Below are 26494 nucleotides of genomic sequence, written 5' to 3'. Positions count from 1 at the left end.
CCTCTGCCATGATCCATCGATCCATCCCTCGCGCTCGCACCTCGTTTATCGATTATCGAGTCTTATCGTAAGTATGGGTATGTAATACGTTGATCACTGCCGACTTGATAGAAAGACAATTCCTTGGCCCGTAAGGGTCACAACCAGCTGCAGCCCCAGTACGATATAGGTGGCAGTCGAAGCCCGAACTGATGGCTCTCACCTTGGAAATTTTTTACCGGCGCCGATACGGGACGACCAGGGCTAAATTTCGAACAGATTCGAACTCCATATGTACTTATTGCCATCCCAAAATATACATGTGTAGTCACCTCGAAACTAGAACCTAAGCAAAGCATCCCTAATGTGTTTCTTTTTTGAGTCGCGACTCAGACAGAGTTGACATGGCAACAAACGTTGTTGACACTACTAAGCAGCTCTAGGATAACAAGTATGTACACAGTTAAGTTATAGATAGATAGAAATCGTCAAAGAGTGAGTAAAGCATCATAGCAGGAGAGATGGCGAAAACCGAAAAACAACAAACCGTAGATTACATTTACAATAGACATACCGGGTGCTTTTTGCCACAGCGGAGATGACAACAATTGAGATTTTGAGAAAGAGAGGAGAGAGAAAGAGAGAGTGAAACGAAGACGGGACATTATGAGGTGTGTTATGCTAACAGTTGCAAGGGTTGCAAGATCCTAGATGGCCGAGAAACGGCGGAAACATTTTAAATGAACGTAAGATAGTCTGCGGTGATAGTAGGGCCGAATTCAAGGTAGCGATGCCAGCGATGCAACATCGCCTATTCAGAGGAATTGTGAAGTTGAAATCGATGGATTCATGCAGTAAGACTCTTGCGCTTGGTGGTAACCTTCGGGAGAGTAGTGGTCAACATTGTCCTGACCGTCGACGGAAGTGAATGGATGATAATCTCCAAAACCACTCGGAGGAAAACTGTTATTGTCCTGGTTGTAGAAAGATGTCTCCCCATCCAGTATAGGCGATCCGGAGTGAAGGTTGATAATAGACTGTAATGGTAGAACGATGTGAGTGTATGCGAAAGGCTTGAAGATCATCGGACAAACCTGATCATTGGTCTGTATCGGGTAGGAGAGCTCATTCGAACTGGTGACAGTCACGTTCGCAGAATTGACTCCAGGGGGACTGCTACCTCGAGAAATTGTCGATGTAGGTGATGGGTAAGTAGGTGCCCTGTCACCCTCCTTGAGCGCCATTGGGTGACTTTGCTCAAAGACGCCATTTGTTAAGTTGCCCTGAGTTTCATTCGCGACATTCAGTCCGGACATGAGACCAACAAAGTGACTAGGCGTGCTAAATTACGAAAATATCTATGTGAGATTAACCAGAACATTAGGCTCGAGAACATACCATGAAGCTCTCCTGCTTTGAAGATTAACTTCTGATCCCAGTTCGTTTTCTGAAACGCAGCTGCCTACTTCGGAATAGTACGCGCTCGTGTTGCTAGAGTCGCTGTTGGCAACGGAAGCAATTGAGCCGAACCTTGAGAAGCCATCATAGGACGCCGAGGTGGCGTCGTCCTCTGTATCAAACTCATCGCCTCGGAACAGATATCCATGGGAAGAATCAGGTGAGCCACGGTCGCTTTCGGAAGAGTGTATGTTTACGCCAGGTGCGCCAAAGGAGAAGTCGGGGGAAGGCAGGGGCCCCGGAATAGGAGCAGCGACAGTCCGAGAGGAGAAGGCGAAGAGAGAGTTATCCGGTAGAGATGACCTTATAGAGTAGTACGGTGAAAGTGGAGAAGGCGAGGAAGAGTTAATTAAACTGGGTGGGGAGCAACGAAAAGGACGGGATTCCATGGATGAATGGCGCGTGTGCAAGGACCCATGCTGTGACAGTTGAAGGCCGCTAGGCGTCCCTGTGTGGTGAGAAAGGCAAGCGTTACGAGCAGAGGAAAAGTTATCAGCGAGATGGCCGGAGATTCGGGGCCCTGCAAGACCGCTGTGTTTGGCCCTAGCAAGACCAGCATATGGATTGTGTGCTAGCCGATGAAGACTAGCGTCTACTGAGCGCCGTCGGGTAAAAGGATCCAAATGACCAACCAAGGGTGGGCCGTGACAGTCCTCTGGCAGGGGGAACGCGTCGACTGGAAGCGACCCTCGCCGTATGAAACAGACATCGCTAAAATCAACTTGCTGTCTAAAATCGTCGGGGGTAGCGAGAGGTGAGCTTTGCCAAGAAGCATGTGAAGATTCGGTGACGAGCTGTAAGTGGGGTGGTGAGCCACTTGTCGGACTTGACTCTTGTGATGAGGGATCTGTTGACAGCTCTGGGAGATCACGAGGAAAGGAAAGTTCAGATGCGTTTTCATGTCCGTGAACAGCATCTTTCAAGGCGGTGTCGCTCGACGCGCTCGGCGATTGGTTCGTAGAAGCAGCAACTTTGCTGGCCTTGGTTTTTTCCTTGGCTCTACGGTTTTGAAACCAAACCTGTTGCGTGGAAAAAGAAAAAGTTGAAATCCTTAAGAAAAGATATTCGAGTATGGCAAAAAAAAAGACAACGCACCTGAACACCTCTTGCAGTCATGTCCAGCTGAACAGCGAGCTCGTTTCTGAGGGCGGCGTTGGGCTTAGTGTCGTGCTTGAAGATGCCCTCGAGTATTTTGAGCTGAGCGCTGGTTGTTCTCTTTCGATGTTTGACTTCGTTGGGTGTGTAAGGATAGAAAGCACGGAAATCAACGGCAGCGGGATCCATGTTGGACGAAGTGGAAATGGGATAGGACTGCGAATGCAGACGATGAGAAGGGTCCGGATAAGGCGTTGAATGAAAAAGAGAGTGAGAAGGAGCGCAAGGAAACATTTGTTGAGAAAAGTTGGGAGATTAAGTATAGGATTGTGGACGTTTGCCAGAAAGAGCGATAATAACGGCAGCAGACAGGATCTCTCACTTTTCGCCTTGTCAACTCGCCCGGCCCGTAAGAAACAAATAAGTCAGATATACAGAAATTAAATAAATAAAAAGAGAAATCAACAATTCAACGTTCGCTCAGTCTACCACTTCTTCGTCTCCTTCGAGCTTCCTTCGATAATTTTATTAAACTTACTTTCTTCCAGAAAAACGTTCAACAAATCGATATTTCTATGCTAGCAAATCTGCAAATTATACAAGAAACAATCCACAAATGATAACATATAGCTAATCAACATCAACAAGTACTACTGCTGCTCTTCGGGGTCCCTCCTTTCGTTATCCTTGTCTGTTTTGTCGTGGCACGGGATACGCCACCGTCACCCCACTCACAGATCAAGGATCTCTTTCAAAAATCCCGCACTCACGCTTGCCAATGGAGATGCTGCGAACACTGGGCTCCCGTTCTTGACTGCCGTCTCGTACACCTGTTCCATCTTTATCCTGGCCCGAGAAACGACGGGGTGCTCATAAACCTCCTCAGTGGTCAGCCGTTGCGAAGGCTCAGTTCGCATCATTCCGTGAATCAGGCCAAGCAACTCGGGGCTATCGTCCAGGTCTACCTGGGAAAAATCCTCACGTCGCAGGCTGTGCCAGGCTTCACCTCTAAGTGTTTCAAAACATTAGCTCCCGCGCACCTTATCACGGGGCAGTAGAGGTACTTACTGGTCAGGAACTACGATATTGGATGCCGTTTCCAGGATCGTCATCCCAAAACTGCATGCAGTTTGACGTGAGAAAACAAACACCGTTAAGATCGCGCGACATACCTGAAAACGTCTGCTGCCTTTCCGTATGTTCCTTGAAGGACCTCAGGCGCCAAGTAGAGTTTATCACCTTCGCGTTCGAAAGCACCAAGGAATAATGTAGATGCAGTACGCGGACGAGGCCAAAGTGATGCCATTCCGAAATCACCAATTTTGAATCGGCCTTCGCCCGTGACAAAAATGTTGGCAGGCTTGAGATCCAGATGTATGACACCGGAGTCATGTATAAATCGGAGACCCTGTAAATTGGAATAGATCTCAATGTCTTATTCGGCCAACATTCATGAATCAACTTACGTTACTCAAATCGGCGATTATTTTCCAAACTCTTGCTTCATCGAGTCGTGGAAATACACGTCCGTATTCCCACAAGAACCGCGCAAAATTTCCCAAATCGCAGAGTTCTGTGCAGATGTATAGGTGTTCATCCTCCTCCCAGCTATCAGCAAACGCCAAAACATTGGGCTGTCCCCTGCTCCCACTTTTATTGGCCAAGTGTTGAAGGATTTCTACCTCTTCCCTCAGCCGGAGACTAAGATCATGGTCCATCAGTGTCATCAGAAGATTACACCCAGAATAAACTCACCGATGACGGGCGCCCTCAAACTGTTTCGACTTTTTGATAGCGAAGCATTCGGTAGATTCGTTGACTCTCATCCTCGCCTTTATCACCTTCCCAAACTCGCCCCTTCCGATCTCGGCAATCTCGACAAAATCGCGTTCAAAGCGACTGGGTTTAGACTGCACCTCAGGCAGGAGAACCTCATTTGCTCTGCCAAGCCTGTTGCCAGAGATGGGTAAGTTTCGGCGAGCATTGACAGGCGAATTCAATGTGGCCAGTGAGCTGTTTGAAGACCCAGAAGTAGAGCGTGCAGGCGACAGCTTCGAGCTATTCTTAGAAGGCGAGTGCTGGACTGGACGGTAACCTAAAACTCGGTATCAGCATTTGGATCAATATCTCTTGTCAAAAGACACATACCTTGATTTCGTGTAGGGGTTGACAAACAGTCGCTCCCACTGGAAAATGCACCGCTACTGGTGCGGCGCGCCAGCCAACGAGTCCGAGCTATGCCGTTCTTCCCAACCTGTATCGGAAACGGAGGTCGACCTAAGCCTAATCCGGCATAACGATCTTTAGCGGTGCTGGGGCTGTCGTCGGAGTCATCTTCCGAATCTGTGGCGTTTTCCAATAATGATCGGCTGCTGCTTCTCCTCCCCAGTGAGGGGAACACGGCAGGCAAACTCTTCCTAGGCGCCTTGGCTTTCTTCTGCTCACGCTGAGCTAGCCCGACTTTCTGAGTGACAGCACTTTGCCATGGCCTTGCGCCTGACAAATAGCTGATTTTAGTTCTCTTGACGGGGGTCCCAGGAGCTTTCTTTTCTTCCTGGGGCGCCTTAGATGCAGCGGCCAGGGTGCGCAAGATGAACGCGTCCACGTCATGATTATTCTTGGTGGTGGGAGACAAGAAAGCGTAAGGGTCATCACCTCCAGCAACTATGACGGTTTCCGGCCAACCAGAGCCTGGGCGGGGGCCTGCCCCGGGTGTGATAAGGCCGTCCTCTCCGTCGGAGTAAAGGGAACCAATACTGGTCGAGGCGCGAGGCATGGTGTTTTCTGGATGATCAGCGAATATGTCCATGGCATCGTCGTCACTTAGGGCAATCCCAGAGTCCCGAGCCTTGAATTTCTTGGATATCATGTCGGATTGTTTCTGAGGGGAGGCTGTACTTCTAGATAAACTGGGGGTAAAGGAAGAGTTGGGAGGAATGTCGTCGATGATCATAGAGTCATCCTCGTCTGTAAGTTCATTATCGGTCCCCTCTGCTACGCGCGGAGGAGACGATTGAGGAGAATGAGCGTTAGCTCTAACCTGCATCTCACCCCAGGCAGACAACGATCCAGAACCTGAATAACTATGGCGGTTCATCATCTTTGGCCGAAATGACGAGTTTGAGGTAGCAGTGGCGTTGGGGGATGAAACGGATGTACTAACTCTCGCCCGCCTGGGAGGGGGTGCGACTGGGGACGATCGAACAGGAGGGCCAAAAAATAGTGTCGCAGAATCCACGCGAGTAAAAGGAGCACGTTTCAGTTGTGGCGGAACAGAAGGTTGAGGTGAATGTAGTCCAGAGACCCGCCTGCGAGGGATTGGGGAGACCAGATCAGAGGAAGAGGATCCAGAAGAATCATTCCTTGACCTGGAATTCGGGAACATCACTCCGCTGGTTTTAGGCATGGCAGCCTAAAGATACGTTGAATGATTGGAATGGACTCTACTCATGAGGATATGCTTACTGATGTTGGCGCACGAACACTTTCGAGAAGTTCATTCGACAGAGGCCGCGAGCGAGCGCGCCTTTTCGTGATATGACCTCCCGGTGAGATGGCTTCCGCAACTTCATCTGAATCTTTGTTTCCTCTCCCTTTCATTCGCAAAGGCTTTCTAAATATCACTGCCCCTAAGGCTGGATTATCTCCTCCAAGAAATAGCGCATCAGCTTGTTCTTCATCCCCAACGTCCAAACCCGAATCGTTGCCTGTGTGAAGGTCCTCATCGGAATTGTTCAAGTCCGTAATCCGTAGACTATGCATTGACGTCTGTTTATGCTCGGCCGATTTCGATTTGGGTGTGCGGGCGGTGAAAGCGGGAAGAGGCAGCGGAGCAAGTCGGTCCATAGATGGAGTTTGGTTTCCTCTAGTCGGGTTGGAAGTAATACTGAGAGGTGTGAGGGTATGTTTGCGAAGTGGAGTGGATTGTCGATACGGTTTTCTCTTTAAGCCTCCACCAGGATGAGGGATATGTTGGATAGAAGAGGGTGTATCAAAAATAGCAGATTGATTGAGTTCGTCGAAGTCCCCTGACGATCTCTTTATTGGTGTGAGGAGTGGAGGTGAAGTTAGGACCGGGAATGGGGGCGAACGAGATGCCGATGGTGATTCCAAGACTCTCGCATCTTCGTCATCGTCCACTGCATATGAAAATGGCCCGGAAATAGAAGGTAAACGGTGGAAGTCGAGTGGAAGAAGGGGATGCTTGGCAGGTAATTGCGAAAAAGAGCCTTCAGGACGAGCTGAGAAGAGAGGTCTTTGTCGAACATTGGGATTGCGGCGAGCGTTGGAGTGAGAACGACATGAGGGAGACATGCTGGAGTCACGCTGTCTGTTGTAAAAGGATGGTACTGGTGGGGAAGCAAGCATTAGGTGTATCGCACAAAGCGAGAATAGATTATATGGTGGATCCTGAGTAGGTGAAGTTGAATAATTGTGGGCTTGAAGTAATATCGAGACGGGTATTTGAGACCCTAAAGCCTTCTATTGTCTTGCTGATCAAAGAATAAGAGAATAAAACGGACAGAGAGAGATGGTCGTCGTCGAGAAATGGAGGTTATTGTCCACGAATATTGTACGCGGTCACCACGCCCCAGCTTGTAAACAAGATCACGTGGTCGTCCCTAATTTCCCACGCCAGGACACCTACCTGTGCTGACTCGGACTCGGAGTCAGGACATTACAACTTCATGATCCGTTGTGCTTGACTCGGGCTGTGCGCTGCTTTGTTTACAACCCACAATAACATTTTATTGTATTTCGCGTATTTCGCATGTTTATTGTGCACTCAGAAAACCCGAGTCGGGTCAAGGGTGTCATCCATGTTCTTCCCTCCTCTGGTCCCGCTCTCGCGCTAGCGATTCCTCACCTTCTTATCCCATCCTATGTATTCAGAACATTCAGGATGACCCATGCGGACCTTTCGGCGCTTACGGCCTTCGCCAGCTGAACGGGATCTACCATTCGATTCGCCTTCGCTTTGGCCTGCTCACCGGATCCGAATCAGCGGCAACCAGTTGATACCCTTCAAATACAAGGTGTAAAACGTCCGTCTGTGCTTGACATTCAGTTGTTTCTCGATGAGCAGCCAATAATTATATACACAAAGTCAACGCCATGCGGTCTCGTTGGAATCCTACTATGTAAAGACGGAGTCTCAGAACGTATACCAGATGCAGTACACAAGTCGAATCCCAAGTTTGGATCAAATATTCCTTGTCGTTCTTCCAAGATTCTGATTCCCATTTCTCAGTTGGTTTCAAGGGCTATCGGAGTATCCTCCATCTCCATTCACTCAATGTACCATGGCCATGGTTCCTTTAATTTCCAAGGTGCGCCATCACCTCCCTTCCTGTTCCGTCATTGCAAATTGCGAAGCGGGAAATTGCCATCAGAACGATACCTAAATCCTATTTGGATTAGTCCTATGATAGCTATCATGCAAGCGCTGAGGCCTTTTTTCTTCATTTTGGATGCGGATCGCAACAATTGGCATGTCTTTCTTTTGCTTGAACGAACAACCCTTCTGATATTCGAGACCTCAGCTCGGCCGCCGGAAAGTGTTCTCAGACTGACTGGCTGTGGGGAGAAATGTCGTTCTTTATCCTTTTGTTTTGGGGCCCTGAATGGAACATGAATCCTCCCAAATATTCATTCACAATTCAAAGAAAGGTTGTGCTTGGTGGTGGTCTCTGACTTGGTTCGAACTATTTCTACTTGTTAATTGTCAATCGATCCACCAGAGTTGCACTTCCTAATGTTTTTTGTTCTGCTGCAGATTTTACCATGTACAGCACGATGTCCTCTTTTAACCCGAATTCGAGTCCAGTATATGGACGACTCGAGTCATGACCACCCCAGCGCCCTTTTTTCAGGGTCGTACGATTTTCTTTTCGAAGGAGTCGACTTTTGGGAACAAGAACAGAATGTATACCGCAGTATGATCTCCGGATTATGGGTGGCAAGCTGTGAGAGAGAAACGGGAGTCAATTTGACCTATTTTCTTTGTAGAAGCGTCAGACAGACGGTGTGTACTAGAGACGTTCGTTCGTACTATAGAGTACTGAGCGGCATCGATATATTCGGACAGTGAATCGAAGCATCCGAATAATTTAGGTGTCGACGCAATTGGGCCGCAATTTACGATGTTCACAGTATTTCCAGCTTATACCCAGTCGTTTCCTTCTCTTCATGATCACTTGGTAGGCTTGCACATGCATACTGTACCTTGGTAAGTAGCTTCTCGACAACAACGCGACGTGATCGCAACAATACTGTCAGTGTAACCGGTGTGACTCGGCAGTGTGCATCTCCGTTACTTCAAGTATCACTTGAACTTTAATCTGCTCTTCCTTCAGGCTGAACCGTCCTCACCACATAAAGATCCTCGAAATATCTTCTAAACGCAGTACGCCCAAATTATCTAATTAACTATTAAGTGGATTGCACAGTTAATTCGCTAAACTTTAGGAATTGATAACAGATGGACATTTCGTGTGTTCTTTTCTGTGTGCAATATTCGACAAGGATTAACCCCTTTTCTCGAGTTCGATATTGCAAGGTGGATACCAGCACCCCTTGTCGCGATCTTGGCAAAGCAGAAAACAATTGACCAAGTCAATGCTAATGTATCCCATCTTCATCTCGGATAATCCAGAAGCCAGCGAAACCATCCCCACTTTACCAAATCAGCGTCGATGGGGTATCAACAAGTTGGAAGATTTTTTGGGTCCATTAATGAAAAAGGGCTTAGGCAGTGTGATTCTATTTGGTGTTCCTTCCAATTGCGCAAAAGTGAGTTTATTTGCGCACTTCATTCGCAAGACTTTTTCTCATTTAGGTTCTCCTTCAGGACGGAAAAGGCTCTCCCGCCGATGACCCATCTGGACCAGTCATTCTTGCCATCAAGAAGCTGCGAGAGCTGTTCCCTTCACTATACATTGCGTGCGATGTTTGCCTATGCGAATATACCGACCATGGACATTGTGGGCTTCTCCACAAAGACGGAACTATAGATACAACGCCCTCCGTAGACCGCATTGCTGAAGTAGCGGTCAGTTATGCAAGAGCTGGGGCACACTGTGTCGCACCCAGCGATATGATGGACGGTCGTATCAAAGCTATCAAGAGAGGTTTGATTGACCAGGGCTTTGGAAATAAATGTACTCTCATGAGTTATTCTGCTAAATTTGCTAGCGCCTTATATGGCCCCTTCAGGTAAAACTAAACAGTTCTCAAAAGCTTTTATGTTCTCAATGGTACAATAACATTTTCCTAGGGATGCAGCAGGCAGTGCCCCTTCTTTTGGGGACCGGAAATGTTACCAACTACCTCCATCGGCTAAGGGACTAGCGCGAAGGGCGATTGTGCGTACCACTGGTTAAATTCTATGCCCGTTAACTCTCAACTTCTGATGACTAGCAACGGGACGCGGCAGAAGGAGCAGACATTATTATGGTCAAGCCTGCCCTTCCATACCTAGACATTATTTCAGATGCGGCCGAACTTACGCCAGATCATCCATTGGCCTGTTATCAAGTCAGCGGTGAATTCGCGATGGTCCACGCTGGCGCCGCAGCTGGCGTGTATGACCTCCGTACTATGGCATTTGAAACTGTGGATAGCATGATCCGCGCAGGTATGCAAACGATAATGTTTCTAGTGTTTGAGTTTCAGTCGATTTCTCTCAGGTGCAACATTGATTCTCACATACTTTACTCCGGAATTTTTGGACTGGCTGGAAGCATAAACCGAAAAGAAAATGTACCGTATAACGTACTGTACAGTAGAATCAAAAAATTGCGTCATGATGTGGCACGTAACGTGGCGGCCAGCCTGACCTCAACTTTAACCTCCATGACCGACCGGGACCCTCGCCCCATCGCTTTCGCAGCAATCACCGTCGTTGTACTCCTTGGAACACTATATTCGGTCGCCTATGGAACTTACCTCGACACCTCAAATCCTCTTCTCTCTCATTTACCGCATCCTCTTGGCCAGACGCATTTTTGGGCTAGAAAATCCAACTTCCTTAACGCCTACTTCATAAAGAAAGCCTGGGGATGGACCACAGCTGCTTTCTTTTTATTGTGGTCAACGAGTCCATCATGTGTACGCTCTCTGTCGAAAGTGGTCCAGTGGTTAGTGGAGACCGGTTGTTGGTTAACATTTACGACTTGGTTTTTCGGGCCTCCCCTTATCCATCGTGTTGTTCTCGCTTCAGGAGGAGAATGTTTGGTTGTTCTTCCCGCGGGAGAAACAGTCTCAGTTCCCACCGATTTTTGTTTCACCAGGTCTACCGTAACGCCAGAGAGCCATCCCGATGTCTTCGCCAATTCGTTCGTACCCCCTGATTGGAAAGGTGTTCCTAGATTGCAGAGGGGCCACGACGTTTCAGGTCATATATTCCTTCTTACGATGTCTGTTTTGTTCCTTGCCGACCAGTTACGAGCGTCGTTACGCTGTGGTCAATGGACAATTGCGCACAAGTTCGCAATAACAGTGAATGCGGCATTGATTGGCATCTGGCTCTTTGCTGGTGGGACCACCAGCGTTTATTTCCATTCACCTTTGGAGAAGGTGACGGGTTATGGTACGTACATTTTTTCTGTCATATCGGAAGCGTAACTTGAATCGTGTTTTAGCACTGGGCCTGCTTGGCTTTGCCGCAACACAATTACCCTTCTTCTCTACAACACCCAAACAACATTCATCTTGACACTGAGATGATCTTGGACCTGATTGTGGCGTATACATAGAGCTAGTATCCGATGCATCTATGGCGTATTTGGGGATAGACGAGCATGTCCATCAAAAACATATCTACTCCCCGTACACTTGAAAGGCATTCGCGTCGCTCGTTGTCATGTACGTTTGAGAACGAGATTCGACCATTGAGATAGGTATATATTACGAGATCATCCATCTTTTTACAAACTAGTACGCCATCATTCCCAGTCGCTGTCACCGTCATCGGAGTCCATCTTTGCTTGACAGTCTTTCTTGCGCTCCCCGCTCGCGCTAACATTACCTGACGAGACAAGGTCGTAGCTTTCTTCACTACTATGCCTCGGACTTGTGTTTGCAGGCGTGCTGGCTTGGGGTGATGTTGCACCCTCTGACGCGACACTGGTAGCAGGATCCTTTGTTTGAGGTGTCAAGGTGGCACCTCTTGACCTGGGTGAGGTAGGAGTGGTATCCTTCTGCGTTACAGATTCCTCCTCACCCTCTTCATCTTCCCAACTAAAATCTTCATCGTCGTTAATAGTTCCTACAAAACGAATGAGTACGGAAACGTATCCTATTGAGGATTGGAAGTAACTTGCCTTGAATCAAGACCTTGCGCTTTTCCTCTTCCTGACGTATTTGATGGATTCGATAGAAGTATCGTTTCCAGAACACGTCCTCTGAGATTTCACTAGGCACTAATGAGGCAAAAAGGAGTGAGATGCAGATACAAGTCAATATAAACGTCATTATCGCACCCAATGCATTCAAAGTAGCCTGCAAAGCTTGAGCATCGTCACCGTGATCCAGTTCCGCCTTTATCTTCCGCTGCCACTCTTCACTCTCCATACCGTCCTCGACCTTATCTACACTCTCTCCGACCCACTTCAGATACAGTGTACCTATAGACTGGTCTGCCTCCGGGTTGTGTTTCAAAATCTCCGGGTCATGTTTGAGCAATTTTAACAAAGCCTCTGCACGGGTGGCAACTGAATTCGAGGTTGCCTTCTCCTTGCCCTTTTCCGAAGATGTTGTGGCTTCTGTGCCATCTGAATGTAGCATCCACATATCCGTTCCATCCCATGTCATGACAGGAACGCTTGCGTTGCTAGACCCCGGCTCTGGGGGTATCACTTTTACGGCGTCCCGTAAAACATCTCCGGCCTCTTTCATGGCTTCTCGAAGTAGCACTTCGCTCTTCTGTACATATTCTTCGGCCTGGGAGCGAGTAACCCCCTGCAATCTTTGAAATTCATTTGTAAGATTGATCCTCAACTGTGAAAAATCCGTGTTTTTCAACGATTGAGGTATGTTATTCTGCACTGTGGTAACCACATTCGGAGGTAGAGCCACTTGGAGACGAGAGAAGAGGTTCGAGGCAGTGATACTACCGTTTGTACTGGCCGTGGACTCTTCCGCGGAAGAGGACGTTGTAGAAGCAGAACTGGACGAAGGTTTTAAAGTTTCGATTGAAGCTCGAGGTTCAGCGTCGTCAGTCTGAGATCGATTTACTGCGGGTTCATTTGAGGTTTCGCCAGTGAGCTTTGTGAGCTCTTTCTGAGCCTGGGTTACAACTCCACTAAAGTCTTTACGAGCAGTCTCCAATACAGCCTGACTCTGAAGCCACTGACTTGAGCTGATGCAGTCCGAAAAAGGATACCGAGGTCGTACCTGTTGCCTGAAACCTCCCCAAAACCGATTAAGCGAGGTGATGACCTGCGAAACTTCTTCATTCAAGCTTTGTTGACTTGAGCTTTCAGGTGGAGGAGTGTTTGTTGCAGGCACAGTAATATCGTAAGGATCGAGAAAGTTCATATGTAGTTCTGGATTCAGAGGTGTTCGTATGACATAATAATGGGTTTCGTGGTAACGGAATGTAATAACACGCAATCTACACAAATAAACTTCTAAGCCGCAACTGCAACGCGTGGGGGAACAGTTTGACGTTGTAGAGGTGAAGCTACATTCAACATTCCAAGGGTATCTTGATTCTGAAGCTTATGTGCTTTGCATTCCGCGACAAAGTCACTGAACATCTAGAGAACGGCGACGGGAATGAGCAATCGAGGGACACTAACGATAAAATTACCCACCTCAATCGTGTCGAGCGGCCCACCAGCGCTTTCTGGATGGAACTGTACACCCCAAACCTTCTTGCCAGAATCGGACGTCGATTTTATCCCTTCAACGGAAGAATCATTACAGTTGATGAAGAAAGGTTCCCATCCTTGTGGGAAAGGATCTTGAAGTTTCAGTGCATACTGATGGTTTTGGCTGTGCACGAGTATGAGACTTTAGTCAGGTAAGCCCGGGAGATGGAAATACCTCGTAACATACACACGACCCGCAGTGATGGAACCGGCTGACTTTAAGGCGAGCACGGGCTGGTTATGACCACGGTTACCGAACGTCATCCTATATGCATCCAATCCTGCTGCCATCCCAATAATCTGGTGACCCATACAGATTCCGAAAATCGGTTTGTTCCATTCTTCCAGGGTACGGCGAAGATTCAGTGCGGCTTCCATGCAGTGAGCTGGATCGCCAGGCCCGTTGCTCAAGAACAGACCGTCGAACCGATCGCGAATAACATTAAAGTCGTAATTCCATGGTAGGACAGTGACGGCTGCACCTCGACGGATGAGCGAGCGCGTAATGTTGGCTTTGGCTCCAAAATCAAGAACAGCGACTTTGATTGAACCGGTGGGATTGAGATCGTAAGGTTTTTTGGTAGAAACCTGATCTACCAGGTTCTCTAAGGAGGGATCCCAGTACTCGTGAGCATCCGGTGCTGGAAGAGATGCGTCCGCGCCGACAGCAAGGCGGCCAAGGGTGGTTCCTTGATCTCTCAATAGCCTCGTTATTGCTCGAGTATCGACGCCGGTGATTCCAGGAACCTTATAACGCTGACACCAAGATGCGAGAGATTCCACAGCAGCGTGATGCGAAAACTGCTCGGCAACATCAGCAACAACGACCGCAGCACATTGTATGCCTTGGGACTCCAATATCACTCCTACATCCTGAGAATCGTAGGGTGCACCGTTGTGAGGAACGCCGTAGTTTCCTATCAGTGGTGTGGTAAAGACTAATATCTGTCCACGATATGATGGATCGGTCATAGATTCGGTGTCTAATAAGAGCTGGGCCTTGAGTGTGTTATATAAGAATAACCAATACGACTTACAAGATGTGATTGAGGTTGAAAAGACAGTCTCACCGTAAACACTATGTGGTGAACCGAACGAACGACCTTTAAAGGTTTGTCCCGTTTTCAAATGAAAAGAAGCGGGAATCGAGGAAAGAGGCGCATGCGTAGCTAATCCTCTGGAAAGTCGGGGAAACGATGAGATTTGACGGTACAATGCCTTGGGCAACATAGTAGAGGTAGAACGTGTTTGGCAAGGAAAATACGAGGTCACCTAGATAACTGGAGACAGATATCTTAACTCAAAGGTAGAGAGAAGTAATAACGAGGAGACTTACTCGTCGCGAGTGCTTTGAGTAAAAAGCATAGACGACCACACAAGTGAGTCAACCGAAGAGAAGCAAGCCAAGTCAACACGTCGGAGAAAAAAATTTTTTTTGATACACTCCTTCCTCACGTGACAGTATCTTATCTTATCGTATAACAAGGGACAGGGCACTAGCTACCGGCACTGACATTCAAAATGTGCCAGTCAAACGAATGTCCTTAATTGAAGCTCCTACATAGACCGTGAACGCGCCGGAGGGTCGCACCCAGGACTGACTCGGTGAGTCCCATATACTACAATCGGCGACCTTCAGTATTTCTATAAATCGAGAGGGGGAGAATCACCTTATCTCCTTCTGCGATACCGACAGGGAAACCTGCTTACTCTGCCCGTTGGCCAACTTCACTTCTTCAAACCCTCTCAAGACCTTCCTCGGCTCACCAGAGCTACTCGGGAATCCCAGATACAGTTGAGGTATCTCGGTTCCGTCGAAAGCCCCAGTGTTTGTGACTGTAAAGGTAACCACATGTGAACTTTCAGATGAGGAAATCGACAGTCCCGAGTACTCGAAAGTAGTGTACGACAATCCATATCCAAATTCGTATCGCGGGGCGATGTTCTTCGAATCCATGTAGCGGTAATCAATAAAAAGACCTTCAGTATAGTTGATCTGTTGTCAAGGATTGAGTAAGAAAAAGGCGTTTGCGGTGAAATAAAACATACAGTTGGGAAACCATCGAGTCCCGTTACAATGGTTGTTCCATAAGAGTCCTCCGACTTCCAAATGTATTGAGATAAGTAAACTCCAAGCTTGCAGAATCTGACTCACGTCAGCCACACTAAAAGGCAATCTTCCGCTGGGGTTGACCGCACCCCACAATACATCGACAAGACTTGGTCCAGTTTGCTCGCCTGGCGCACCGGCATAAATAATAGCAGTTATGTTGGGATGAGTGTTCCAACCGAGAGGAACAGGTCCGACAGAGTGAATGACGACGATGGTGTTTGGATTGACAGAAGCAACCCGTTCGATCTGGATTCAAACTAAGGAAGGACGAAGTCCAGTGTAAGAGAAATATCGAACCAAACTTCCGCCTTTGAACCAAAGATCTAAATCGTTCCGATCGCCCATATTGCCGACGACGATTTGATAGAAGCCCAGTTCTCCGCTCATTCTACGTCAGCTTAAAATTAGCAAGCAAGGGCGAGAAATATTGAAGGTCCTTACGCATTGGCGAAAACGATCGCTACGTCCTTCCCTGTTGCTGCCTTCGCCCCTGCGTTTAAATCGTTCGATAATGAAGTAGTAATTGTCGCCGAATTTCCAATGAAATCCGTGATTGCATCGACAGGTGGAACAACGAAGTCCAGCGAGTTCGAGCCGGAGCCCCAACTTTACAGCCGTTCTTTGTTAGGATTGAAGAGTGGTGACAGCGGGGTACCGAACTCACCCGATGACCATGGTCCCGTCATTGCAAGCATTTAACCCTCCAGGACAGTTCTGGTTCAGCTGTCTAGCGTCTTGTCCGATGATCGCAATGGATTTGACAATGCTTTGTGATAAGGGAAGACCTCTAATAGATGTTCCAGTTGACTGTCCTTGAGAAGAAAAATCAGGATGAATTTACAAAGTTACAAAATTGTACGCACCATTATTCGTGACTCTAGCATTCTTAAGCAAGATTGCGCTCGCTGCACCAATCTCTCTCGCCAAAGCGGTATGAGCGTCGGATCGAACGCTTAACGGAACGTTCTGCGAACCTGTACCGTCGGGATGCTGCACATCAAAACTGATAGAAGGAAAATCCTAAACGTGAACTAGTCGAATCAGAGCTGTTCGTCAAAGGAGAAAAAAATTCACTTGATCCTGCCCAAGTCGGAACCAGGGCGTCAGGATTCGGGTTACCATTTCGTTTAGCCTCTGTCAAAACAGGTAAGTCGATTGAAAGGTTACACCCAGGAGCTCAAGAATCGCACCGACACCGGGACACTACCATCGTTCACAGCGTTCTTCAAGTTGTTGCCATATACACCTCCTCCTAAAGGGATAATCAATTCAAGGCGCGACGAATATATCGACGAGCGAAGCGCACCAATTAGGAGGAAGTCTCCAGGCTGTTCCATATCCAAACCGGCAAGGGCATTATCTTTGGCAGAATCGTGAGTGGCCCCCCAATCACTCACGACAAACCCTGAAGAATCAGAATCAGAACAGCAATGCTTTTACAGTGAAAACTTTGGTAGCACCTTGGAAACCCTCTTTCCTCAATATTCCATTGGGACCAAGGAGATTTTCATTGTGGCACGAAGATGTCTTATTGAAGCGATTATATGCACACATCACCGCGGATACGTTTGCCTGACCAAGAATACAGAAATCAACAAAAAGAGTATAAATAAACAGCACACCTCTACGGAACGCATGAAAGGCCACCAGTAAAGCTCGTGAAGGGTTCTATCATCGACATCGGCACTTAGTCCGTACCGCCAGTGTTCTTGATTGTTCGCTATGAAATGCTTGGCACACGCTTGAACGCCAACGCTTTGCACCCCTGTGGTCGTTTCGAAAGATGCTTCGCCATTGAGATACGGATCCGGACCAAAGCTGAAATGTGACAGAAGACCGTTGAGTCTGAGTAGGACTGGCATGATATACCGTATAGAGAGCACTTGCCTTTCCCATGCTCTTCCCATCTTTGGGTTCCGCATCTATTAGAGCCGCATCCTCAGCTCTTCGTGTTGAATGATTTTGGATGGGTAAAAATGACGCACAAGGTCCATGGCAGGCCCGAGAAAAATATGCGAACCTATTAGTATTTGACGGTAAGTATCTAGACCGAGTAACCCCATCGAAAGAAAAGATACCTTTAGCTCTGAATTCTTCAGCCATAGCTACCCCACGAGCTCGCATCAACCTTCTGCTAAAGGTGCTGGCGACGTTGATTCCGGTGGGAAAGCCCGTCACATCCTTCACTAAACGCATTCCAGCCGGTCCATCGCTCATACAAAGCGGAGGGATCGTGATGGTCAGTCCCGAAACTGAAAATGAACGCGAGGGTGGTTTGATGTTGCCGACACAGCGACCTAGAGAGTTCCACGCGGACTGAACAGAGAAATATGTCTTGGCAAGTGAGGGAACCCACTACTGAACTGTCCTACACCCGTCGCCATTCCAATCTTCTCGTCCAATGTCATTAATGAGACGACCTGATTGGCGAGTCCCACGGACTCATCCCATGAACCTAGCGGTGACAAGCCTAAGCTAAGAACCGAGGAAAGGCACGTTGAGACGTACGCTGTGTGAATGCATGGCTACGATCAACAGAGAGAATCCACAGGGCGAAGAGAAGCAACCAGCTCATTAGTAAAGGGTATCGATTCCTTGCGGTGAAGCGGGTCATATTGACGATAGTGTGGCTGATAGCAAATCGACGTTAGTAGCCCGGCAAGTCTGCGTTTGGTGTAAATTTGGCATTATATATGAAAGAAAGCAGTGAGCTTGAAATGTGAAATGATTTGCGGGAAGCTTAGATCCGGTTGTATTCGGCTCAAGAGTGACAGCAAATTCGGCTGAGACTTTAGAGAAAACTGGGACACGCGACGGCATGGACAAGATCAGGACAACGTCCTCCTAACACAAATTTACATAAATGTGTATCTACCAAATATTCTTATTCTTATTATTTTATACGATGAATAACCCAGAATACGCCTGGACATCCACGCAAGTCTGTATGTAGTTGTCTGTCGGCCTGAGTGAGGGTAGTCGATTCCAAAAGAGGGGAAAGCACGATAAGTTTAGGTATAAAGAATAGTACTAGGCAGTATTAGTTGAGACAAAGTCGTTAAAAGACATGTCTCGCTTGCAACCGCTGCCAGGCTGGCACCAGAAAATTCAGTTCTCAGATAGCAAAAAGTTTACTCAGTGGCTCAATTTATTTTTTCAACAGTCTTTATATCGTTTGCATGCGTAGGTGGTCAAAGAGATCCCAACAAATCAAGGAATCGTGTTCAATCGATTACATTCCTCTACACAGATATCCACCATCAATCGCTACTGCACGCAACTTCGATCGACTTTCATCCTGATATGTAGCTGGATAACCGCGACAGTCGATGGTCCAGCATGTCGATCGGGCGCGTGCACGGTCTACCCTCCGTTTTCACCGATGAAGCCCACCCTCCCAAGCTCGACTTCCAACTCCTCGACGACACTGTTCCACACATCCAGCGACAAGTCTGAAGACGGGACAATGAGTATTGCTCGTAAAATCAGGTGTGTATCAATCTCAGGTGGACTAGCATGTGGTACGATTTTGTGTGTCACCGTTGGCTGTTTTACAAAACTCACATCGCATTGTTCCAGATAACCGAAAACTTCCACTGGACTGAAACACTCTTGGACCCAGCTCAATACTCTCTCCTCTTCTAACACGACGGAAATGTCCGATCCCACTGTCAAGAAGGACAAGATACCCCGTGTTTCCGTCGTAACACATATTTGTTTTGGGCTTCGAGCTGCTTTACGCCGTGAAAATCAACATACTGGCCTGCCAAACATAATTTCTTTCCTACCAATGCACCTCCACGCTCCCTCATTCATCTGTCTGTTGTGGCATCCCACGATAAGACTGGCAACATCAAATGTGTTCGCTTGTGTTTTGAACACAGATCAAACCAACCAAGGCTGACTACCCACTTCCCATCCGGGTGACCTTCCAACCCCCATTGTTTACGCAAGTAACAATTTGTCCCCGCCTTACCCGAATTGCCTCCACTTCATTGCCGCTCCAACACACCTGATCCCGTCGCTGCTCCTAGACACTGGTGATCCTGCGGGGAAGAGCAACCACCATATTTTCCAATGCCTGCGTGGTGAGTTGCATTGCGATACCGAAGAGCGCGGCGATGGCTGGGGTCTGCGCAACCTGATGATTGGCGAAGTAGCAGGAGATAGAGGGAGGCTGTCCGTCATGGCTCTGACGAAGTGTTTTCATTTCCATCGTATTTCCAACGTGTTCGGCAAACGCGGAAGGAGTGGTTGTGCTGAACCGGGATTGTTCGGTGCGGAAATGATCGACCGTCGTTGTAATGTCATCCGACACGTGGATGTGGTCAGCCTTTTTGGCGAGCCCGACCATCAGCTCATGCAGCGGCTTGTTTTGAAGCTCGGTGTCGTCGTAAAACAGGGCGGCGATGATGATAGTGACACAGGAGTTCAGGATGTAGTGAGTGCCGGTGCTAAGGGGCGAACCCTTGTCGTTGCTCTTTTTCACGAGGCTGGTTACTGCGATGAAGTGCTGAAGCCGCTCCGGTGACAGATCGTTATACTCCAGAACGTGCTTGACTGACCAGAAGGGCCGTCCGTTCTTGACAGGGTCCCAACCGAAAGCCTTCTGCGAATTCATTGCATAGGTTTTTTCGGCCGAGTATTCGCCACCAAGCGTCAAGTCTTCGGGGCCGATAGCTGTACCGCCGTGGAGTTGTTGGAAGGTTGTCTCGGGTGCGGGCATCATCTCGAAGTTCTTGGTGATGTCCCCATACAACTCGGCGAGCACATCTCTGTTTTTATTCGCAGTTTCAACCGTGTAGAGGTTCCAGACGCCCTCAAGGAAGTAGGTCTCGCCTTCGTTGGTAACCACAATGGCGAGCCAATGCCATTCAGTCACCTCGCCAGTGCTACTCCTGATCTTCAAAAGTTCGAAGAGATAGGCCCTGCCTCCGCTTGGAGCAGGAATGTTTTTCGCCTCTTCGATGTCTTTCTTTGTCAAGACTGGAGACTTGGCCAGCAGATTGTCGAATACGCCATTGTAGGCGAGAGACGATTGCCATGGAACTTGAGCGTTGATGCCGGGCTCGTCAGGGCCGAGATTGTTGAGGAGCGTCGCATTCAGCTCCCGCTTCCGCTTGAGTTTTGCCTCTTTGGCAAGGCAATCGGCCAGCAGCGGAAGGCCCGGAACTTTGCCCGAAAGGAACTTCATACGAGCCTCGACCTCGGCTTCCGGAATGGCGTTCACTCCTTCCAGGATCGCGTCGTAGTCATGCTGAGGAAAAAAATGCTCGAGGAGGCCAGGAAACGGCGTGCCGTAAGAGCTTTGAAGGATTTTGGCGAAATCGGGAGAAGCCATGACGATGACTTGAGCTTAGGATGATTGAAGTGGAAAGCGTTTGGGGATTGGGATGACTTGGGTCGCTGTGGAACTGTGCGCGAAGGGATGCAAGACCCTGTATCGGATGCGGAACTTTGAAAAACTACGTCAGCCGCTTTATCCGGATAGCCGCCCTTGGCGTCGACCCCAGTGTGCGGGGCAGATAAACGCGACAACGATGCGCGCATTGCTGACCGCAATCTCCGAAATGCTGATAAATCCCTCAAACCTGCTTAACTGAGACGCCACGTCAGCAATAAACAGTGCTCGGATGTAAGGACATCCGGTCAGCTGATGCGCCATCGACGCAACGCATCTCCGCGGAGATCGAGGGACAGTCCTGCATAAAGACACCAGCGCCGCCGCTTCGACTCTCCAAACCTTCAAGCAACTCGCTCTCCATCACTTGCTTTTCGAGCACCTTCAACTAGGGCTGTTCAATTATAAATTGACCGTCAAAATTTTCCTGTCTGAGTTTGAAATCGTAGCTAATGATGGTCGCGAACGGTCAATTTTCCCAAGTCGCTTTCACCTACCTCAACCGATCCTCAGCCATCATTCGCAATGGCTCCCTTCATTTGGCCAGCCCGAACCCAGGCAGAGTTGACAGCTTCTGTCGCCAGAGATGTTGACCTGTATGACCAGGACACCAAGAACTTTCTCGGCTACCCTCGCAATCTTTTGGTTGACCCGTACGTCGAGGAGCAGCTCGCCAAGTTGAGCAAATGCCACATTCACAATGTGGGCGACTACGAGGCCGGTTCTCAGTATCCCCTCCAGGCATTCGACAAAGAAACCATCGTACTCGAATTCTTCAAACACCTCTGGGGATGCAAGGGCAAGGAATATAAGTTCTGGGGCTATGTCACTGCAAACGGCACCGAAGGCAATCTCTGGGGCGCATATGTCGGAATGAGGGTGCTCTCAGCCAAGCACAAACGCCCACCCGTCATCATCTGCAACAAGGAGGCTCATTACTCCTTCGATAAGGCAGCCGCCATGTATCGCCTCGAACTCGAATTGGTCGACACCAACTCCGACGGCTCCATCGACATCGCCAAGCTTGAGCACGCTCTCAAGAAGCACGCAGGGGTCCCCATCATTCTGGGCTTGATGAACGGCACGACCGTCAAGGAAGGCCGTGACGACATTCCTGCGGCTCTCCAGGCGATTGCAGACACCGGACGCCCGCGAGATAACTTTTACGTCCACGTCGACGCTGCCTTCAGTGGCGTATATCTTCCCCTCGTCGACGCGTCTCCCGCCATCACTCCAGGGTTTCAGCACGACATCGACGGCATCTCTGCCTCGGGTCACAAGTTTATCGGAATGCCGACGACATGTGGCGTTATCCTGATGAAGCGGGAGCATAGTGACATCGCTACCAAGGCTGTCGAATATATTGCGTCCAAGGACAAAACTATGGGAGGTTCGCGAGACGCGCACGCCATCTACGAACTCTGGCTTCTGATTGAACGTTATGGAGCAGACAAATTGAGGCAGTGGGCGATCGCCTGTATCGCCGAGGCGCAGACGATGGCTCGGAAGCTAAGGGAAGCCGGACTTGAGAATGTTCTTCTCAACCCTCACGCCCTCACGGTCTACTTCCCCAAGCCGTCGGAAAAGCTTATCCACAAGTACCATCTGGCTTGTCAGGGAGATTTCGCTCACACCATAACCTGTCCCCACACGTTGGATAAGAGCCTCGGGGGATATGCTACTGCGGCTCGGTTCACGGTGGAGTATATTGCAGAGTTGCGCGCTGCTCAGTGAGCACGCTTTGCGAGAAATGTCGCATGACATCAATGCTCGGCACGATGGCCCTCCTAACACAAATTTAAATGTGTATCTCCAAATATTCTTATTCTTATTACTTTACACGATGGATAACCCAGAACACATCTGGACATCCACGCAAGTCTGTATGTAGTTGTCTGGCGGCCCAAGTGAGGGTAATCGATTCCAAAAGAGTGGAAAGCAGTAAGTTTACATGTCTCTCTTGCAACCGCAATCTGGGCATTCCGAGGCTCAGCGATTGATCGATGCGAGGAAGTGAGTGAAACCCACTGAGTTCAGTGTCACTGTTCAAAACATATCAAGAAATGATGAGGCGGAATCATTGCAAATGTTCACTTGTTCGGGTCCAAGAGGAGGAAGGAAACGACACAAAAGTTGCATCCAACTACAAACTTTTCTTTCCTGCTTGTCTGGATTTTGGGATATGGGATATCTCCTCTTCCGATTCAGAACTAGACTCAGACTCGTCTCCATACCCATTTGCAACAGATCCATAGAGTTCCTTTTTGGTTACCTGGGGCGCCATGGACGGTGGTAGAAGAGGTGACGAGCTGTAGATCTTGGGCTGGCTCGCAATTTGTGTCAGGCTACGGAAAGTGGGAGGTGCAGAGGGCCTCTTCCTCTGAGAGGTAACCGATGCCACCACCTCTTCCTCGTCCTGTGAGTCCCGAGGCGAGTGAGCAAGGCCGTTCGCACCCTGCAACTGTGCATCGCGCCATTGCGAGAAGGGGAAACCTGGTTGTGTTTCGCTGGACAGGAATAAGGGCGAGTCTGGCTCAGGTTCAAGAGAGCTTCGCAACTGGTCTATCATCATAAGCGACGACTCGGGTTCAGTCGGAGACATGTCGTCTAATGCCGTCCATGCTTCGTGCGGAACGTTGTCATCCCCAGTCTGGTCTAGGTCTCCCAGCGAATGTGTCGTACGGGTGGGTTCTGGAGTATCCTTTCCAGGGGCCTCCGGTTCCTGAGGTTCCGGTGCGGCGCTTGGAGATGGGCCCTTTCGGGAAAGAGTATTGGCAGCCAGCTTGGTACGGCTCCTGGTCATTTTCGCTACGCTCTCTCGAACCGCTGTCTCATGCACGGACACAGGTTGATTACTTATTGATTTCCTACGTTTACGGGAGGTGCGAGGAGCGGGGATGGCCGATAAAGCGGTTCCCCCACGTTTGGTCATTAGTCCATTGACAGGGGATACATGAACATCGCCTTGGGAAGCTTGGATAGGACTTGTCTCCCGAGCTGGCGAGGGTATAGGTTCTATAGGATCAGGGACGTCGCGGGGCAACGAGGTTCGACTGTTGGATAGCTCTTCAGCATCCTCTTGCCGATCAACACTCGGACGAACGACCTCATCAGTCTCGCCTTTGGAATTTACATCTTGCGAATCGTCATCCGGCTCCGTCGAGGAGGTAGACCAATTTGAGATTGTTGGGTAGACGGCATCTGGCATCTTGTCCACTGAAGTAGGAAGTAAAACAGGGGGCTCCTTTGGAGTATTCGTGGTTTGATCTTCCTTCATCGAGTCCTCCTCGCCGTCTGCCTCCATCTCAGAATCAGATGACGCTAACCGAGCGGCAATCGATCTTCTCCTTGTCGGGGTCTCCTCCTCCTCAAGGATGACGCCTTTCTCCTTGCGTTGACCAACAATGTCAACTCCAATCACCTTATCTAGAGTCAGGCGCCTTACACTCGGGCCTCGAATAACTTCCTCTATGTCGATGTCGGGTAATGTTCGCTCCTTCCCTCGCTTTGTGTAGCGTTGTTGGGCAGCTAGGCGCATGGCTTGGATCGAATCATCAGAGTCAGACTCGCCGAAAGTTTGGACGGCCGTTGTTGCTCGAATCTAGATGTGGTGGTGATGAGTTAGGCCTGAGGTTGAACCAACAATGAGCACATGAACTACGTTACTGCTGATCTGTGGCTTGGAATGCTCCATTGTAGATTTATCGTCTACTCTAGGTGCCTTCGATGAGCAGGACCGTGATGACTCCGCGTTCTTGCGGAGCATTTCCTGAACGGTTTCTTTGACTAATAGCATCTCAGCAGACTGTTCTGATTTCTTGCCATCCGCGGATGAATCTAAAATGAAGGTAAGAGAAAAGTAGGATTGAAGACTGATTTGTAATTACTCTTCGGGGTGAATTTAGCCTTCTGTTTCGCGTTTGTCTTTTTCTTTTTTGGTAGATCTCGAATCATAAAAAGTTAAACCATATTCTTTAGGGAACCAAGCACACACACCTGGAGCAGCATCTTCAGCTGCTTTTCCTGATGGAACGGGTGGCTCTGAAACTAAGTCTCGATCATTAAGACAGCTATGCGAAGAGGTGGGCAAGGTTCAACCTTCATCGTGAAAGTCGCCATTCATTGCTCCTGATGGTCGGGCATCGGTTTTATCAGGTTCAGTTTTTTTGCCCTTCTTCCTCTTCTTTCTATCTGACGATGAAGAATGAGCGTCAATACAAGAGCATTGAGGTACGTGCGCACCTTTCTCTCGTTGTTCACCATCTGAAACAGTAATGTCAATACTAGCTTACATTCAACCGGAACAAGGGCACATACCAGCGTTCTTCGAAATTGCATCTGCCAGTTGTTGAGGAAATCGTTCAACCATACTCAAACTCACTGTGTCTTGGTTGGGAAGTTCACTTTCCATTACTTCCTTCGCCAATCTCGGTTTCTTCTTCCTCTTCTTCCTCTCTGGTATCTTCAACGTCTCAGCAGAGGCCGTATTTTCCTGATTACTTGGAGTCTCGATGACCTTTGGCTTCTCCATCTCCTTCTTGTTCTTCCTCTCTGACTGGGTGGAAATCTCTTCTTTATTTCTGCTATTTGCGCCCTCCAGCGCCTTATTAACTCTCTTTTGCTTTCGTTTCGCCTCGGGAAGAGCAGGGGCAGCTAGCGAATGCATTGTCTGATCGAAGTCGGTAACAGTGATGTCTGATGCAGCGATAATGGAAGTATCATTGAACGTTGAGGGTGGAGGAAGTACAGATGACGAGGATGGTTCCATCACTACATCCTCGTCTGAGGAGTTGGAATTGGCCGAGTGCCCTATTCTTACGGAAGAGTCGTCGTTACTAGGGGGACAGTCGTGCTGATTGACCTCTGGGTGTTTAGACTTTGAAACTGAGTTACTGCGACGCCTTTTGCTGGGCGGTAAAACTTGGTCCACGTCGATTGAAGGAGACCAAATAGGATCTTCATTTTCAGAGAATGCCACCTTACGCTTGCGGTGATTTATTGAGTCCTCAGTCTCTTCGGCATTCGGGGTGATCGTTTGAGTTGTGATAGGTGGTACAGCCGTCTCCAGCAAGTAAGTTTCGTCAGCGTTTAGAAGCGCTAACGAGAAGGTTAGAAAGCACCTGTAATGTGACCTTCACATCAACACATCTCACTGAGTGAATTACTGCATGAAATGCATCGAAATCATCATCTAAAGAATCAAGCTGAGGAAACAGAAGCGAGAAACACATGCTTGACGTAGCCCACCGTCTTCAAGGTCAATCAACTGCCCGCCACGAACTTGAGATAGTATAACCAGCGCGTTTTCGGGCAAGCCAAGTTTCCTTCTCACAGCGTCCTGCATCTCCTTCAATGAATTCTCTATAAGGAGTTACCAATTGGAGCATGCAAGTGCGAAACGTCGAAGCGATGATACCTTTGAAGAGACGATCAAAAGTCCTATTGAGGGCATGATAGGTGACCCTAGAATGGCCATGTTTCTGAGTCTGTAATAATTCCGTGCGGTTCATCGCGTCATGGGAGTGAGTGTAAGGAGAGCGGTGGGTTCGCGTTCAATTTGCGTTGGTGCTCGAA

At 48.7% G+C, this 26494-nt stretch overlaps 12 protein-coding genes across 12 annotated transcripts; 4 read left to right on the top strand and 8 right to left on the bottom strand.

Moving 5' to 3' along the window:
• Positions 1-384: 384 nt before the first annotated feature.
• E1B28_000632 (uncharacterized protein) lies at positions 385-2879 on the bottom strand. Its single transcript, XM_043146486.1, has 4 exons — positions 2533-2879; positions 1378-2456; positions 1074-1320; positions 385-1016 (listed from the first exon to the last, which is right to left on the bottom strand). Exons 1-4 carry the CDS (start codon positions 2824-2826, stop codon positions 795-797), a joined length of 1842 nt encoding a protein of 613 aa, XP_043015189.1. The 5' UTR covers positions 2827-2879; the 3' UTR covers positions 385-794.
• A 135-nt stretch (positions 2880-3014) lies between these two features.
• E1B28_000631 (uncharacterized protein) lies at positions 3015-7096 on the bottom strand. Its single transcript, XM_043160699.1, has 7 exons — positions 5998-7096; positions 4681-5944; positions 4288-4627; positions 3999-4233; positions 3705-3940; positions 3601-3651; positions 3015-3540 (listed from the first exon to the last, which is right to left on the bottom strand). Exons 1-7 carry the CDS (start codon positions 6898-6900, stop codon positions 3264-3266), a joined length of 3306 nt encoding a protein of 1101 aa, XP_043015188.1. The 5' UTR covers positions 6901-7096; the 3' UTR covers positions 3015-3263.
• Positions 7097-7639: 543 nt separating this feature from the next.
• Positions 7640-7937, top strand: E1B28_000630 (uncharacterized protein; the record flags this gene model as incomplete). The annotated part of the gene is made up of 3 exons (XM_043146485.1): positions 7640-7728; positions 7784-7862; positions 7926-7937. Coding segments are annotated over 3 exons (180 nt in total), but the record flags the coding sequence as incomplete, so codon positions are not given.
• An 896-nt stretch (positions 7938-8833) lies between these two features.
• Positions 8834-10352, top strand: HEM2 (Aminolevulinate dehydratase). Its single transcript, XM_043146484.1, has 8 exons — positions 8834-8938; positions 9001-9024; positions 9078-9324; positions 9383-9662; positions 9727-9747; positions 9809-9896; positions 9952-10168; positions 10221-10352. The coding sequence occupies exons 2-6, from the start codon at positions 9014-9016 to the stop codon at positions 9880-9882; spliced, it is 633 nt and encodes a 210-aa protein (XP_043015186.1). The 5' UTR covers positions 8834-8938; positions 9001-9013; the 3' UTR covers positions 9883-9896; positions 9952-10168; positions 10221-10352.
• A 34-nt stretch (positions 10353-10386) lies between these two features.
• E1B28_000628 (uncharacterized protein) lies at positions 10387-11248 on the top strand (the record flags this gene model as incomplete). Its single annotated transcript, XM_043146483.1, has 2 exons — positions 10387-11122; positions 11175-11248. The coding sequence occupies 2 exons, from the start codon at positions 10387-10389 to the stop codon at positions 11246-11248; spliced, it is 810 nt and encodes a 269-aa protein (XP_043015185.1).
• A 229-nt stretch (positions 11249-11477) lies between these two features.
• On the bottom strand, positions 11478-13071 carry E1B28_000627 (uncharacterized protein; the record flags this gene model as incomplete). The annotated part of the gene is made up of 3 exons (XM_043146482.1): positions 11478-11800; positions 11856-11954; positions 12015-13071. 3 exons carry the CDS (start codon positions 13069-13071, stop codon positions 11478-11480), a joined length of 1479 nt encoding a protein of 492 aa, XP_043015184.1.
• A 92-nt stretch (positions 13072-13163) lies between these two features.
• Positions 13164-14636, bottom strand: E1B28_000626 (uncharacterized protein; the record flags this gene model as incomplete). The annotated part of the gene is made up of 4 exons (XM_043146481.1): positions 13164-13292; positions 13350-13530; positions 13582-14389; positions 14444-14636. 4 exons carry the CDS (start codon positions 14634-14636, stop codon positions 13164-13166), a joined length of 1311 nt encoding a protein of 436 aa, XP_043015183.1.
• Positions 14637-14922: 286 nt separating this feature from the next.
• E1B28_000625 (uncharacterized protein) lies at positions 14923-18094 on the bottom strand (the record flags this gene model as incomplete). The annotated part of the gene is made up of 18 exons (XM_043146480.1): positions 14923-15025; positions 15077-15402; positions 15456-15509; positions 15562-15765; positions 15817-15907; positions 15961-16125; positions 16184-16331; positions 16383-16539; positions 16594-16653; positions 16710-16771; positions 16826-16924; positions 16980-17091; positions 17142-17337; positions 17407-17441; positions 17505-17539; positions 17598-17816; positions 17876-17974; positions 18028-18094. The coding sequence occupies 18 exons, from the start codon at positions 18092-18094 to the stop codon at positions 14923-14925; spliced, it is 2232 nt and encodes a 743-aa protein (XP_043015182.1).
• A 788-nt stretch (positions 18095-18882) lies between these two features.
• On the bottom strand, positions 18883-19335 carry E1B28_000624 (uncharacterized protein; the record flags this gene model as incomplete). Its single annotated transcript, XM_043146479.1, has 2 exons — positions 18883-19250; positions 19308-19335. 2 exons carry the CDS (start codon positions 19333-19335, stop codon positions 18883-18885), a joined length of 396 nt encoding a protein of 131 aa, XP_043015181.1.
• A 214-nt stretch (positions 19336-19549) lies between these two features.
• E1B28_000623 (uncharacterized protein) lies at positions 19550-20860 on the bottom strand (the record flags this gene model as incomplete). Its single annotated transcript, XM_043146478.1, has 1 exon — positions 19550-20860. One exon carries the CDS (start codon positions 20858-20860, stop codon positions 19550-19552), a length of 1311 nt encoding a protein of 436 aa, XP_043015180.1.
• A 585-nt stretch (positions 20861-21445) lies between these two features.
• Positions 21446-22654, top strand: E1B28_000622 (uncharacterized protein; the record flags this gene model as incomplete). Its single annotated transcript, XM_043146477.1, has 1 exon — positions 21446-22654. The coding sequence occupies one exon, from the start codon at positions 21446-21448 to the stop codon at positions 22652-22654; it is 1209 nt and encodes a 402-aa protein (XP_043015179.1).
• A 409-nt stretch (positions 22655-23063) lies between these two features.
• On the bottom strand, positions 23064-26430 carry E1B28_000621 (uncharacterized protein; the record flags this gene model as incomplete). The annotated part of the gene is made up of 10 exons (XM_043146476.1): positions 23064-24521; positions 24582-24757; positions 24808-24864; positions 24917-24967; positions 25019-25111; positions 25163-25183; positions 25238-25982; positions 26041-26111; positions 26168-26281; positions 26337-26430. 10 exons carry the CDS (start codon positions 26428-26430, stop codon positions 23064-23066), a joined length of 2880 nt encoding a protein of 959 aa, XP_043015178.1.
• Between the last annotated feature and the right edge of the window lie 64 nt (positions 26431-26494).

Source organism: Marasmius oreades, chromosome 1 (assembly GCF_018924745.1).
Source record: "Marasmius oreades isolate 03SP1 chromosome 1, whole genome shotgun sequence".
Lineage (NCBI taxonomy): Eukaryota > Fungi > Basidiomycota > Agaricomycetes > Agaricales > Marasmiaceae > Marasmius > Marasmius oreades.
Note: the sequence above shows the minus strand (reverse complement) of the source record. Positions and strands in the feature narration are given on the sequence as shown.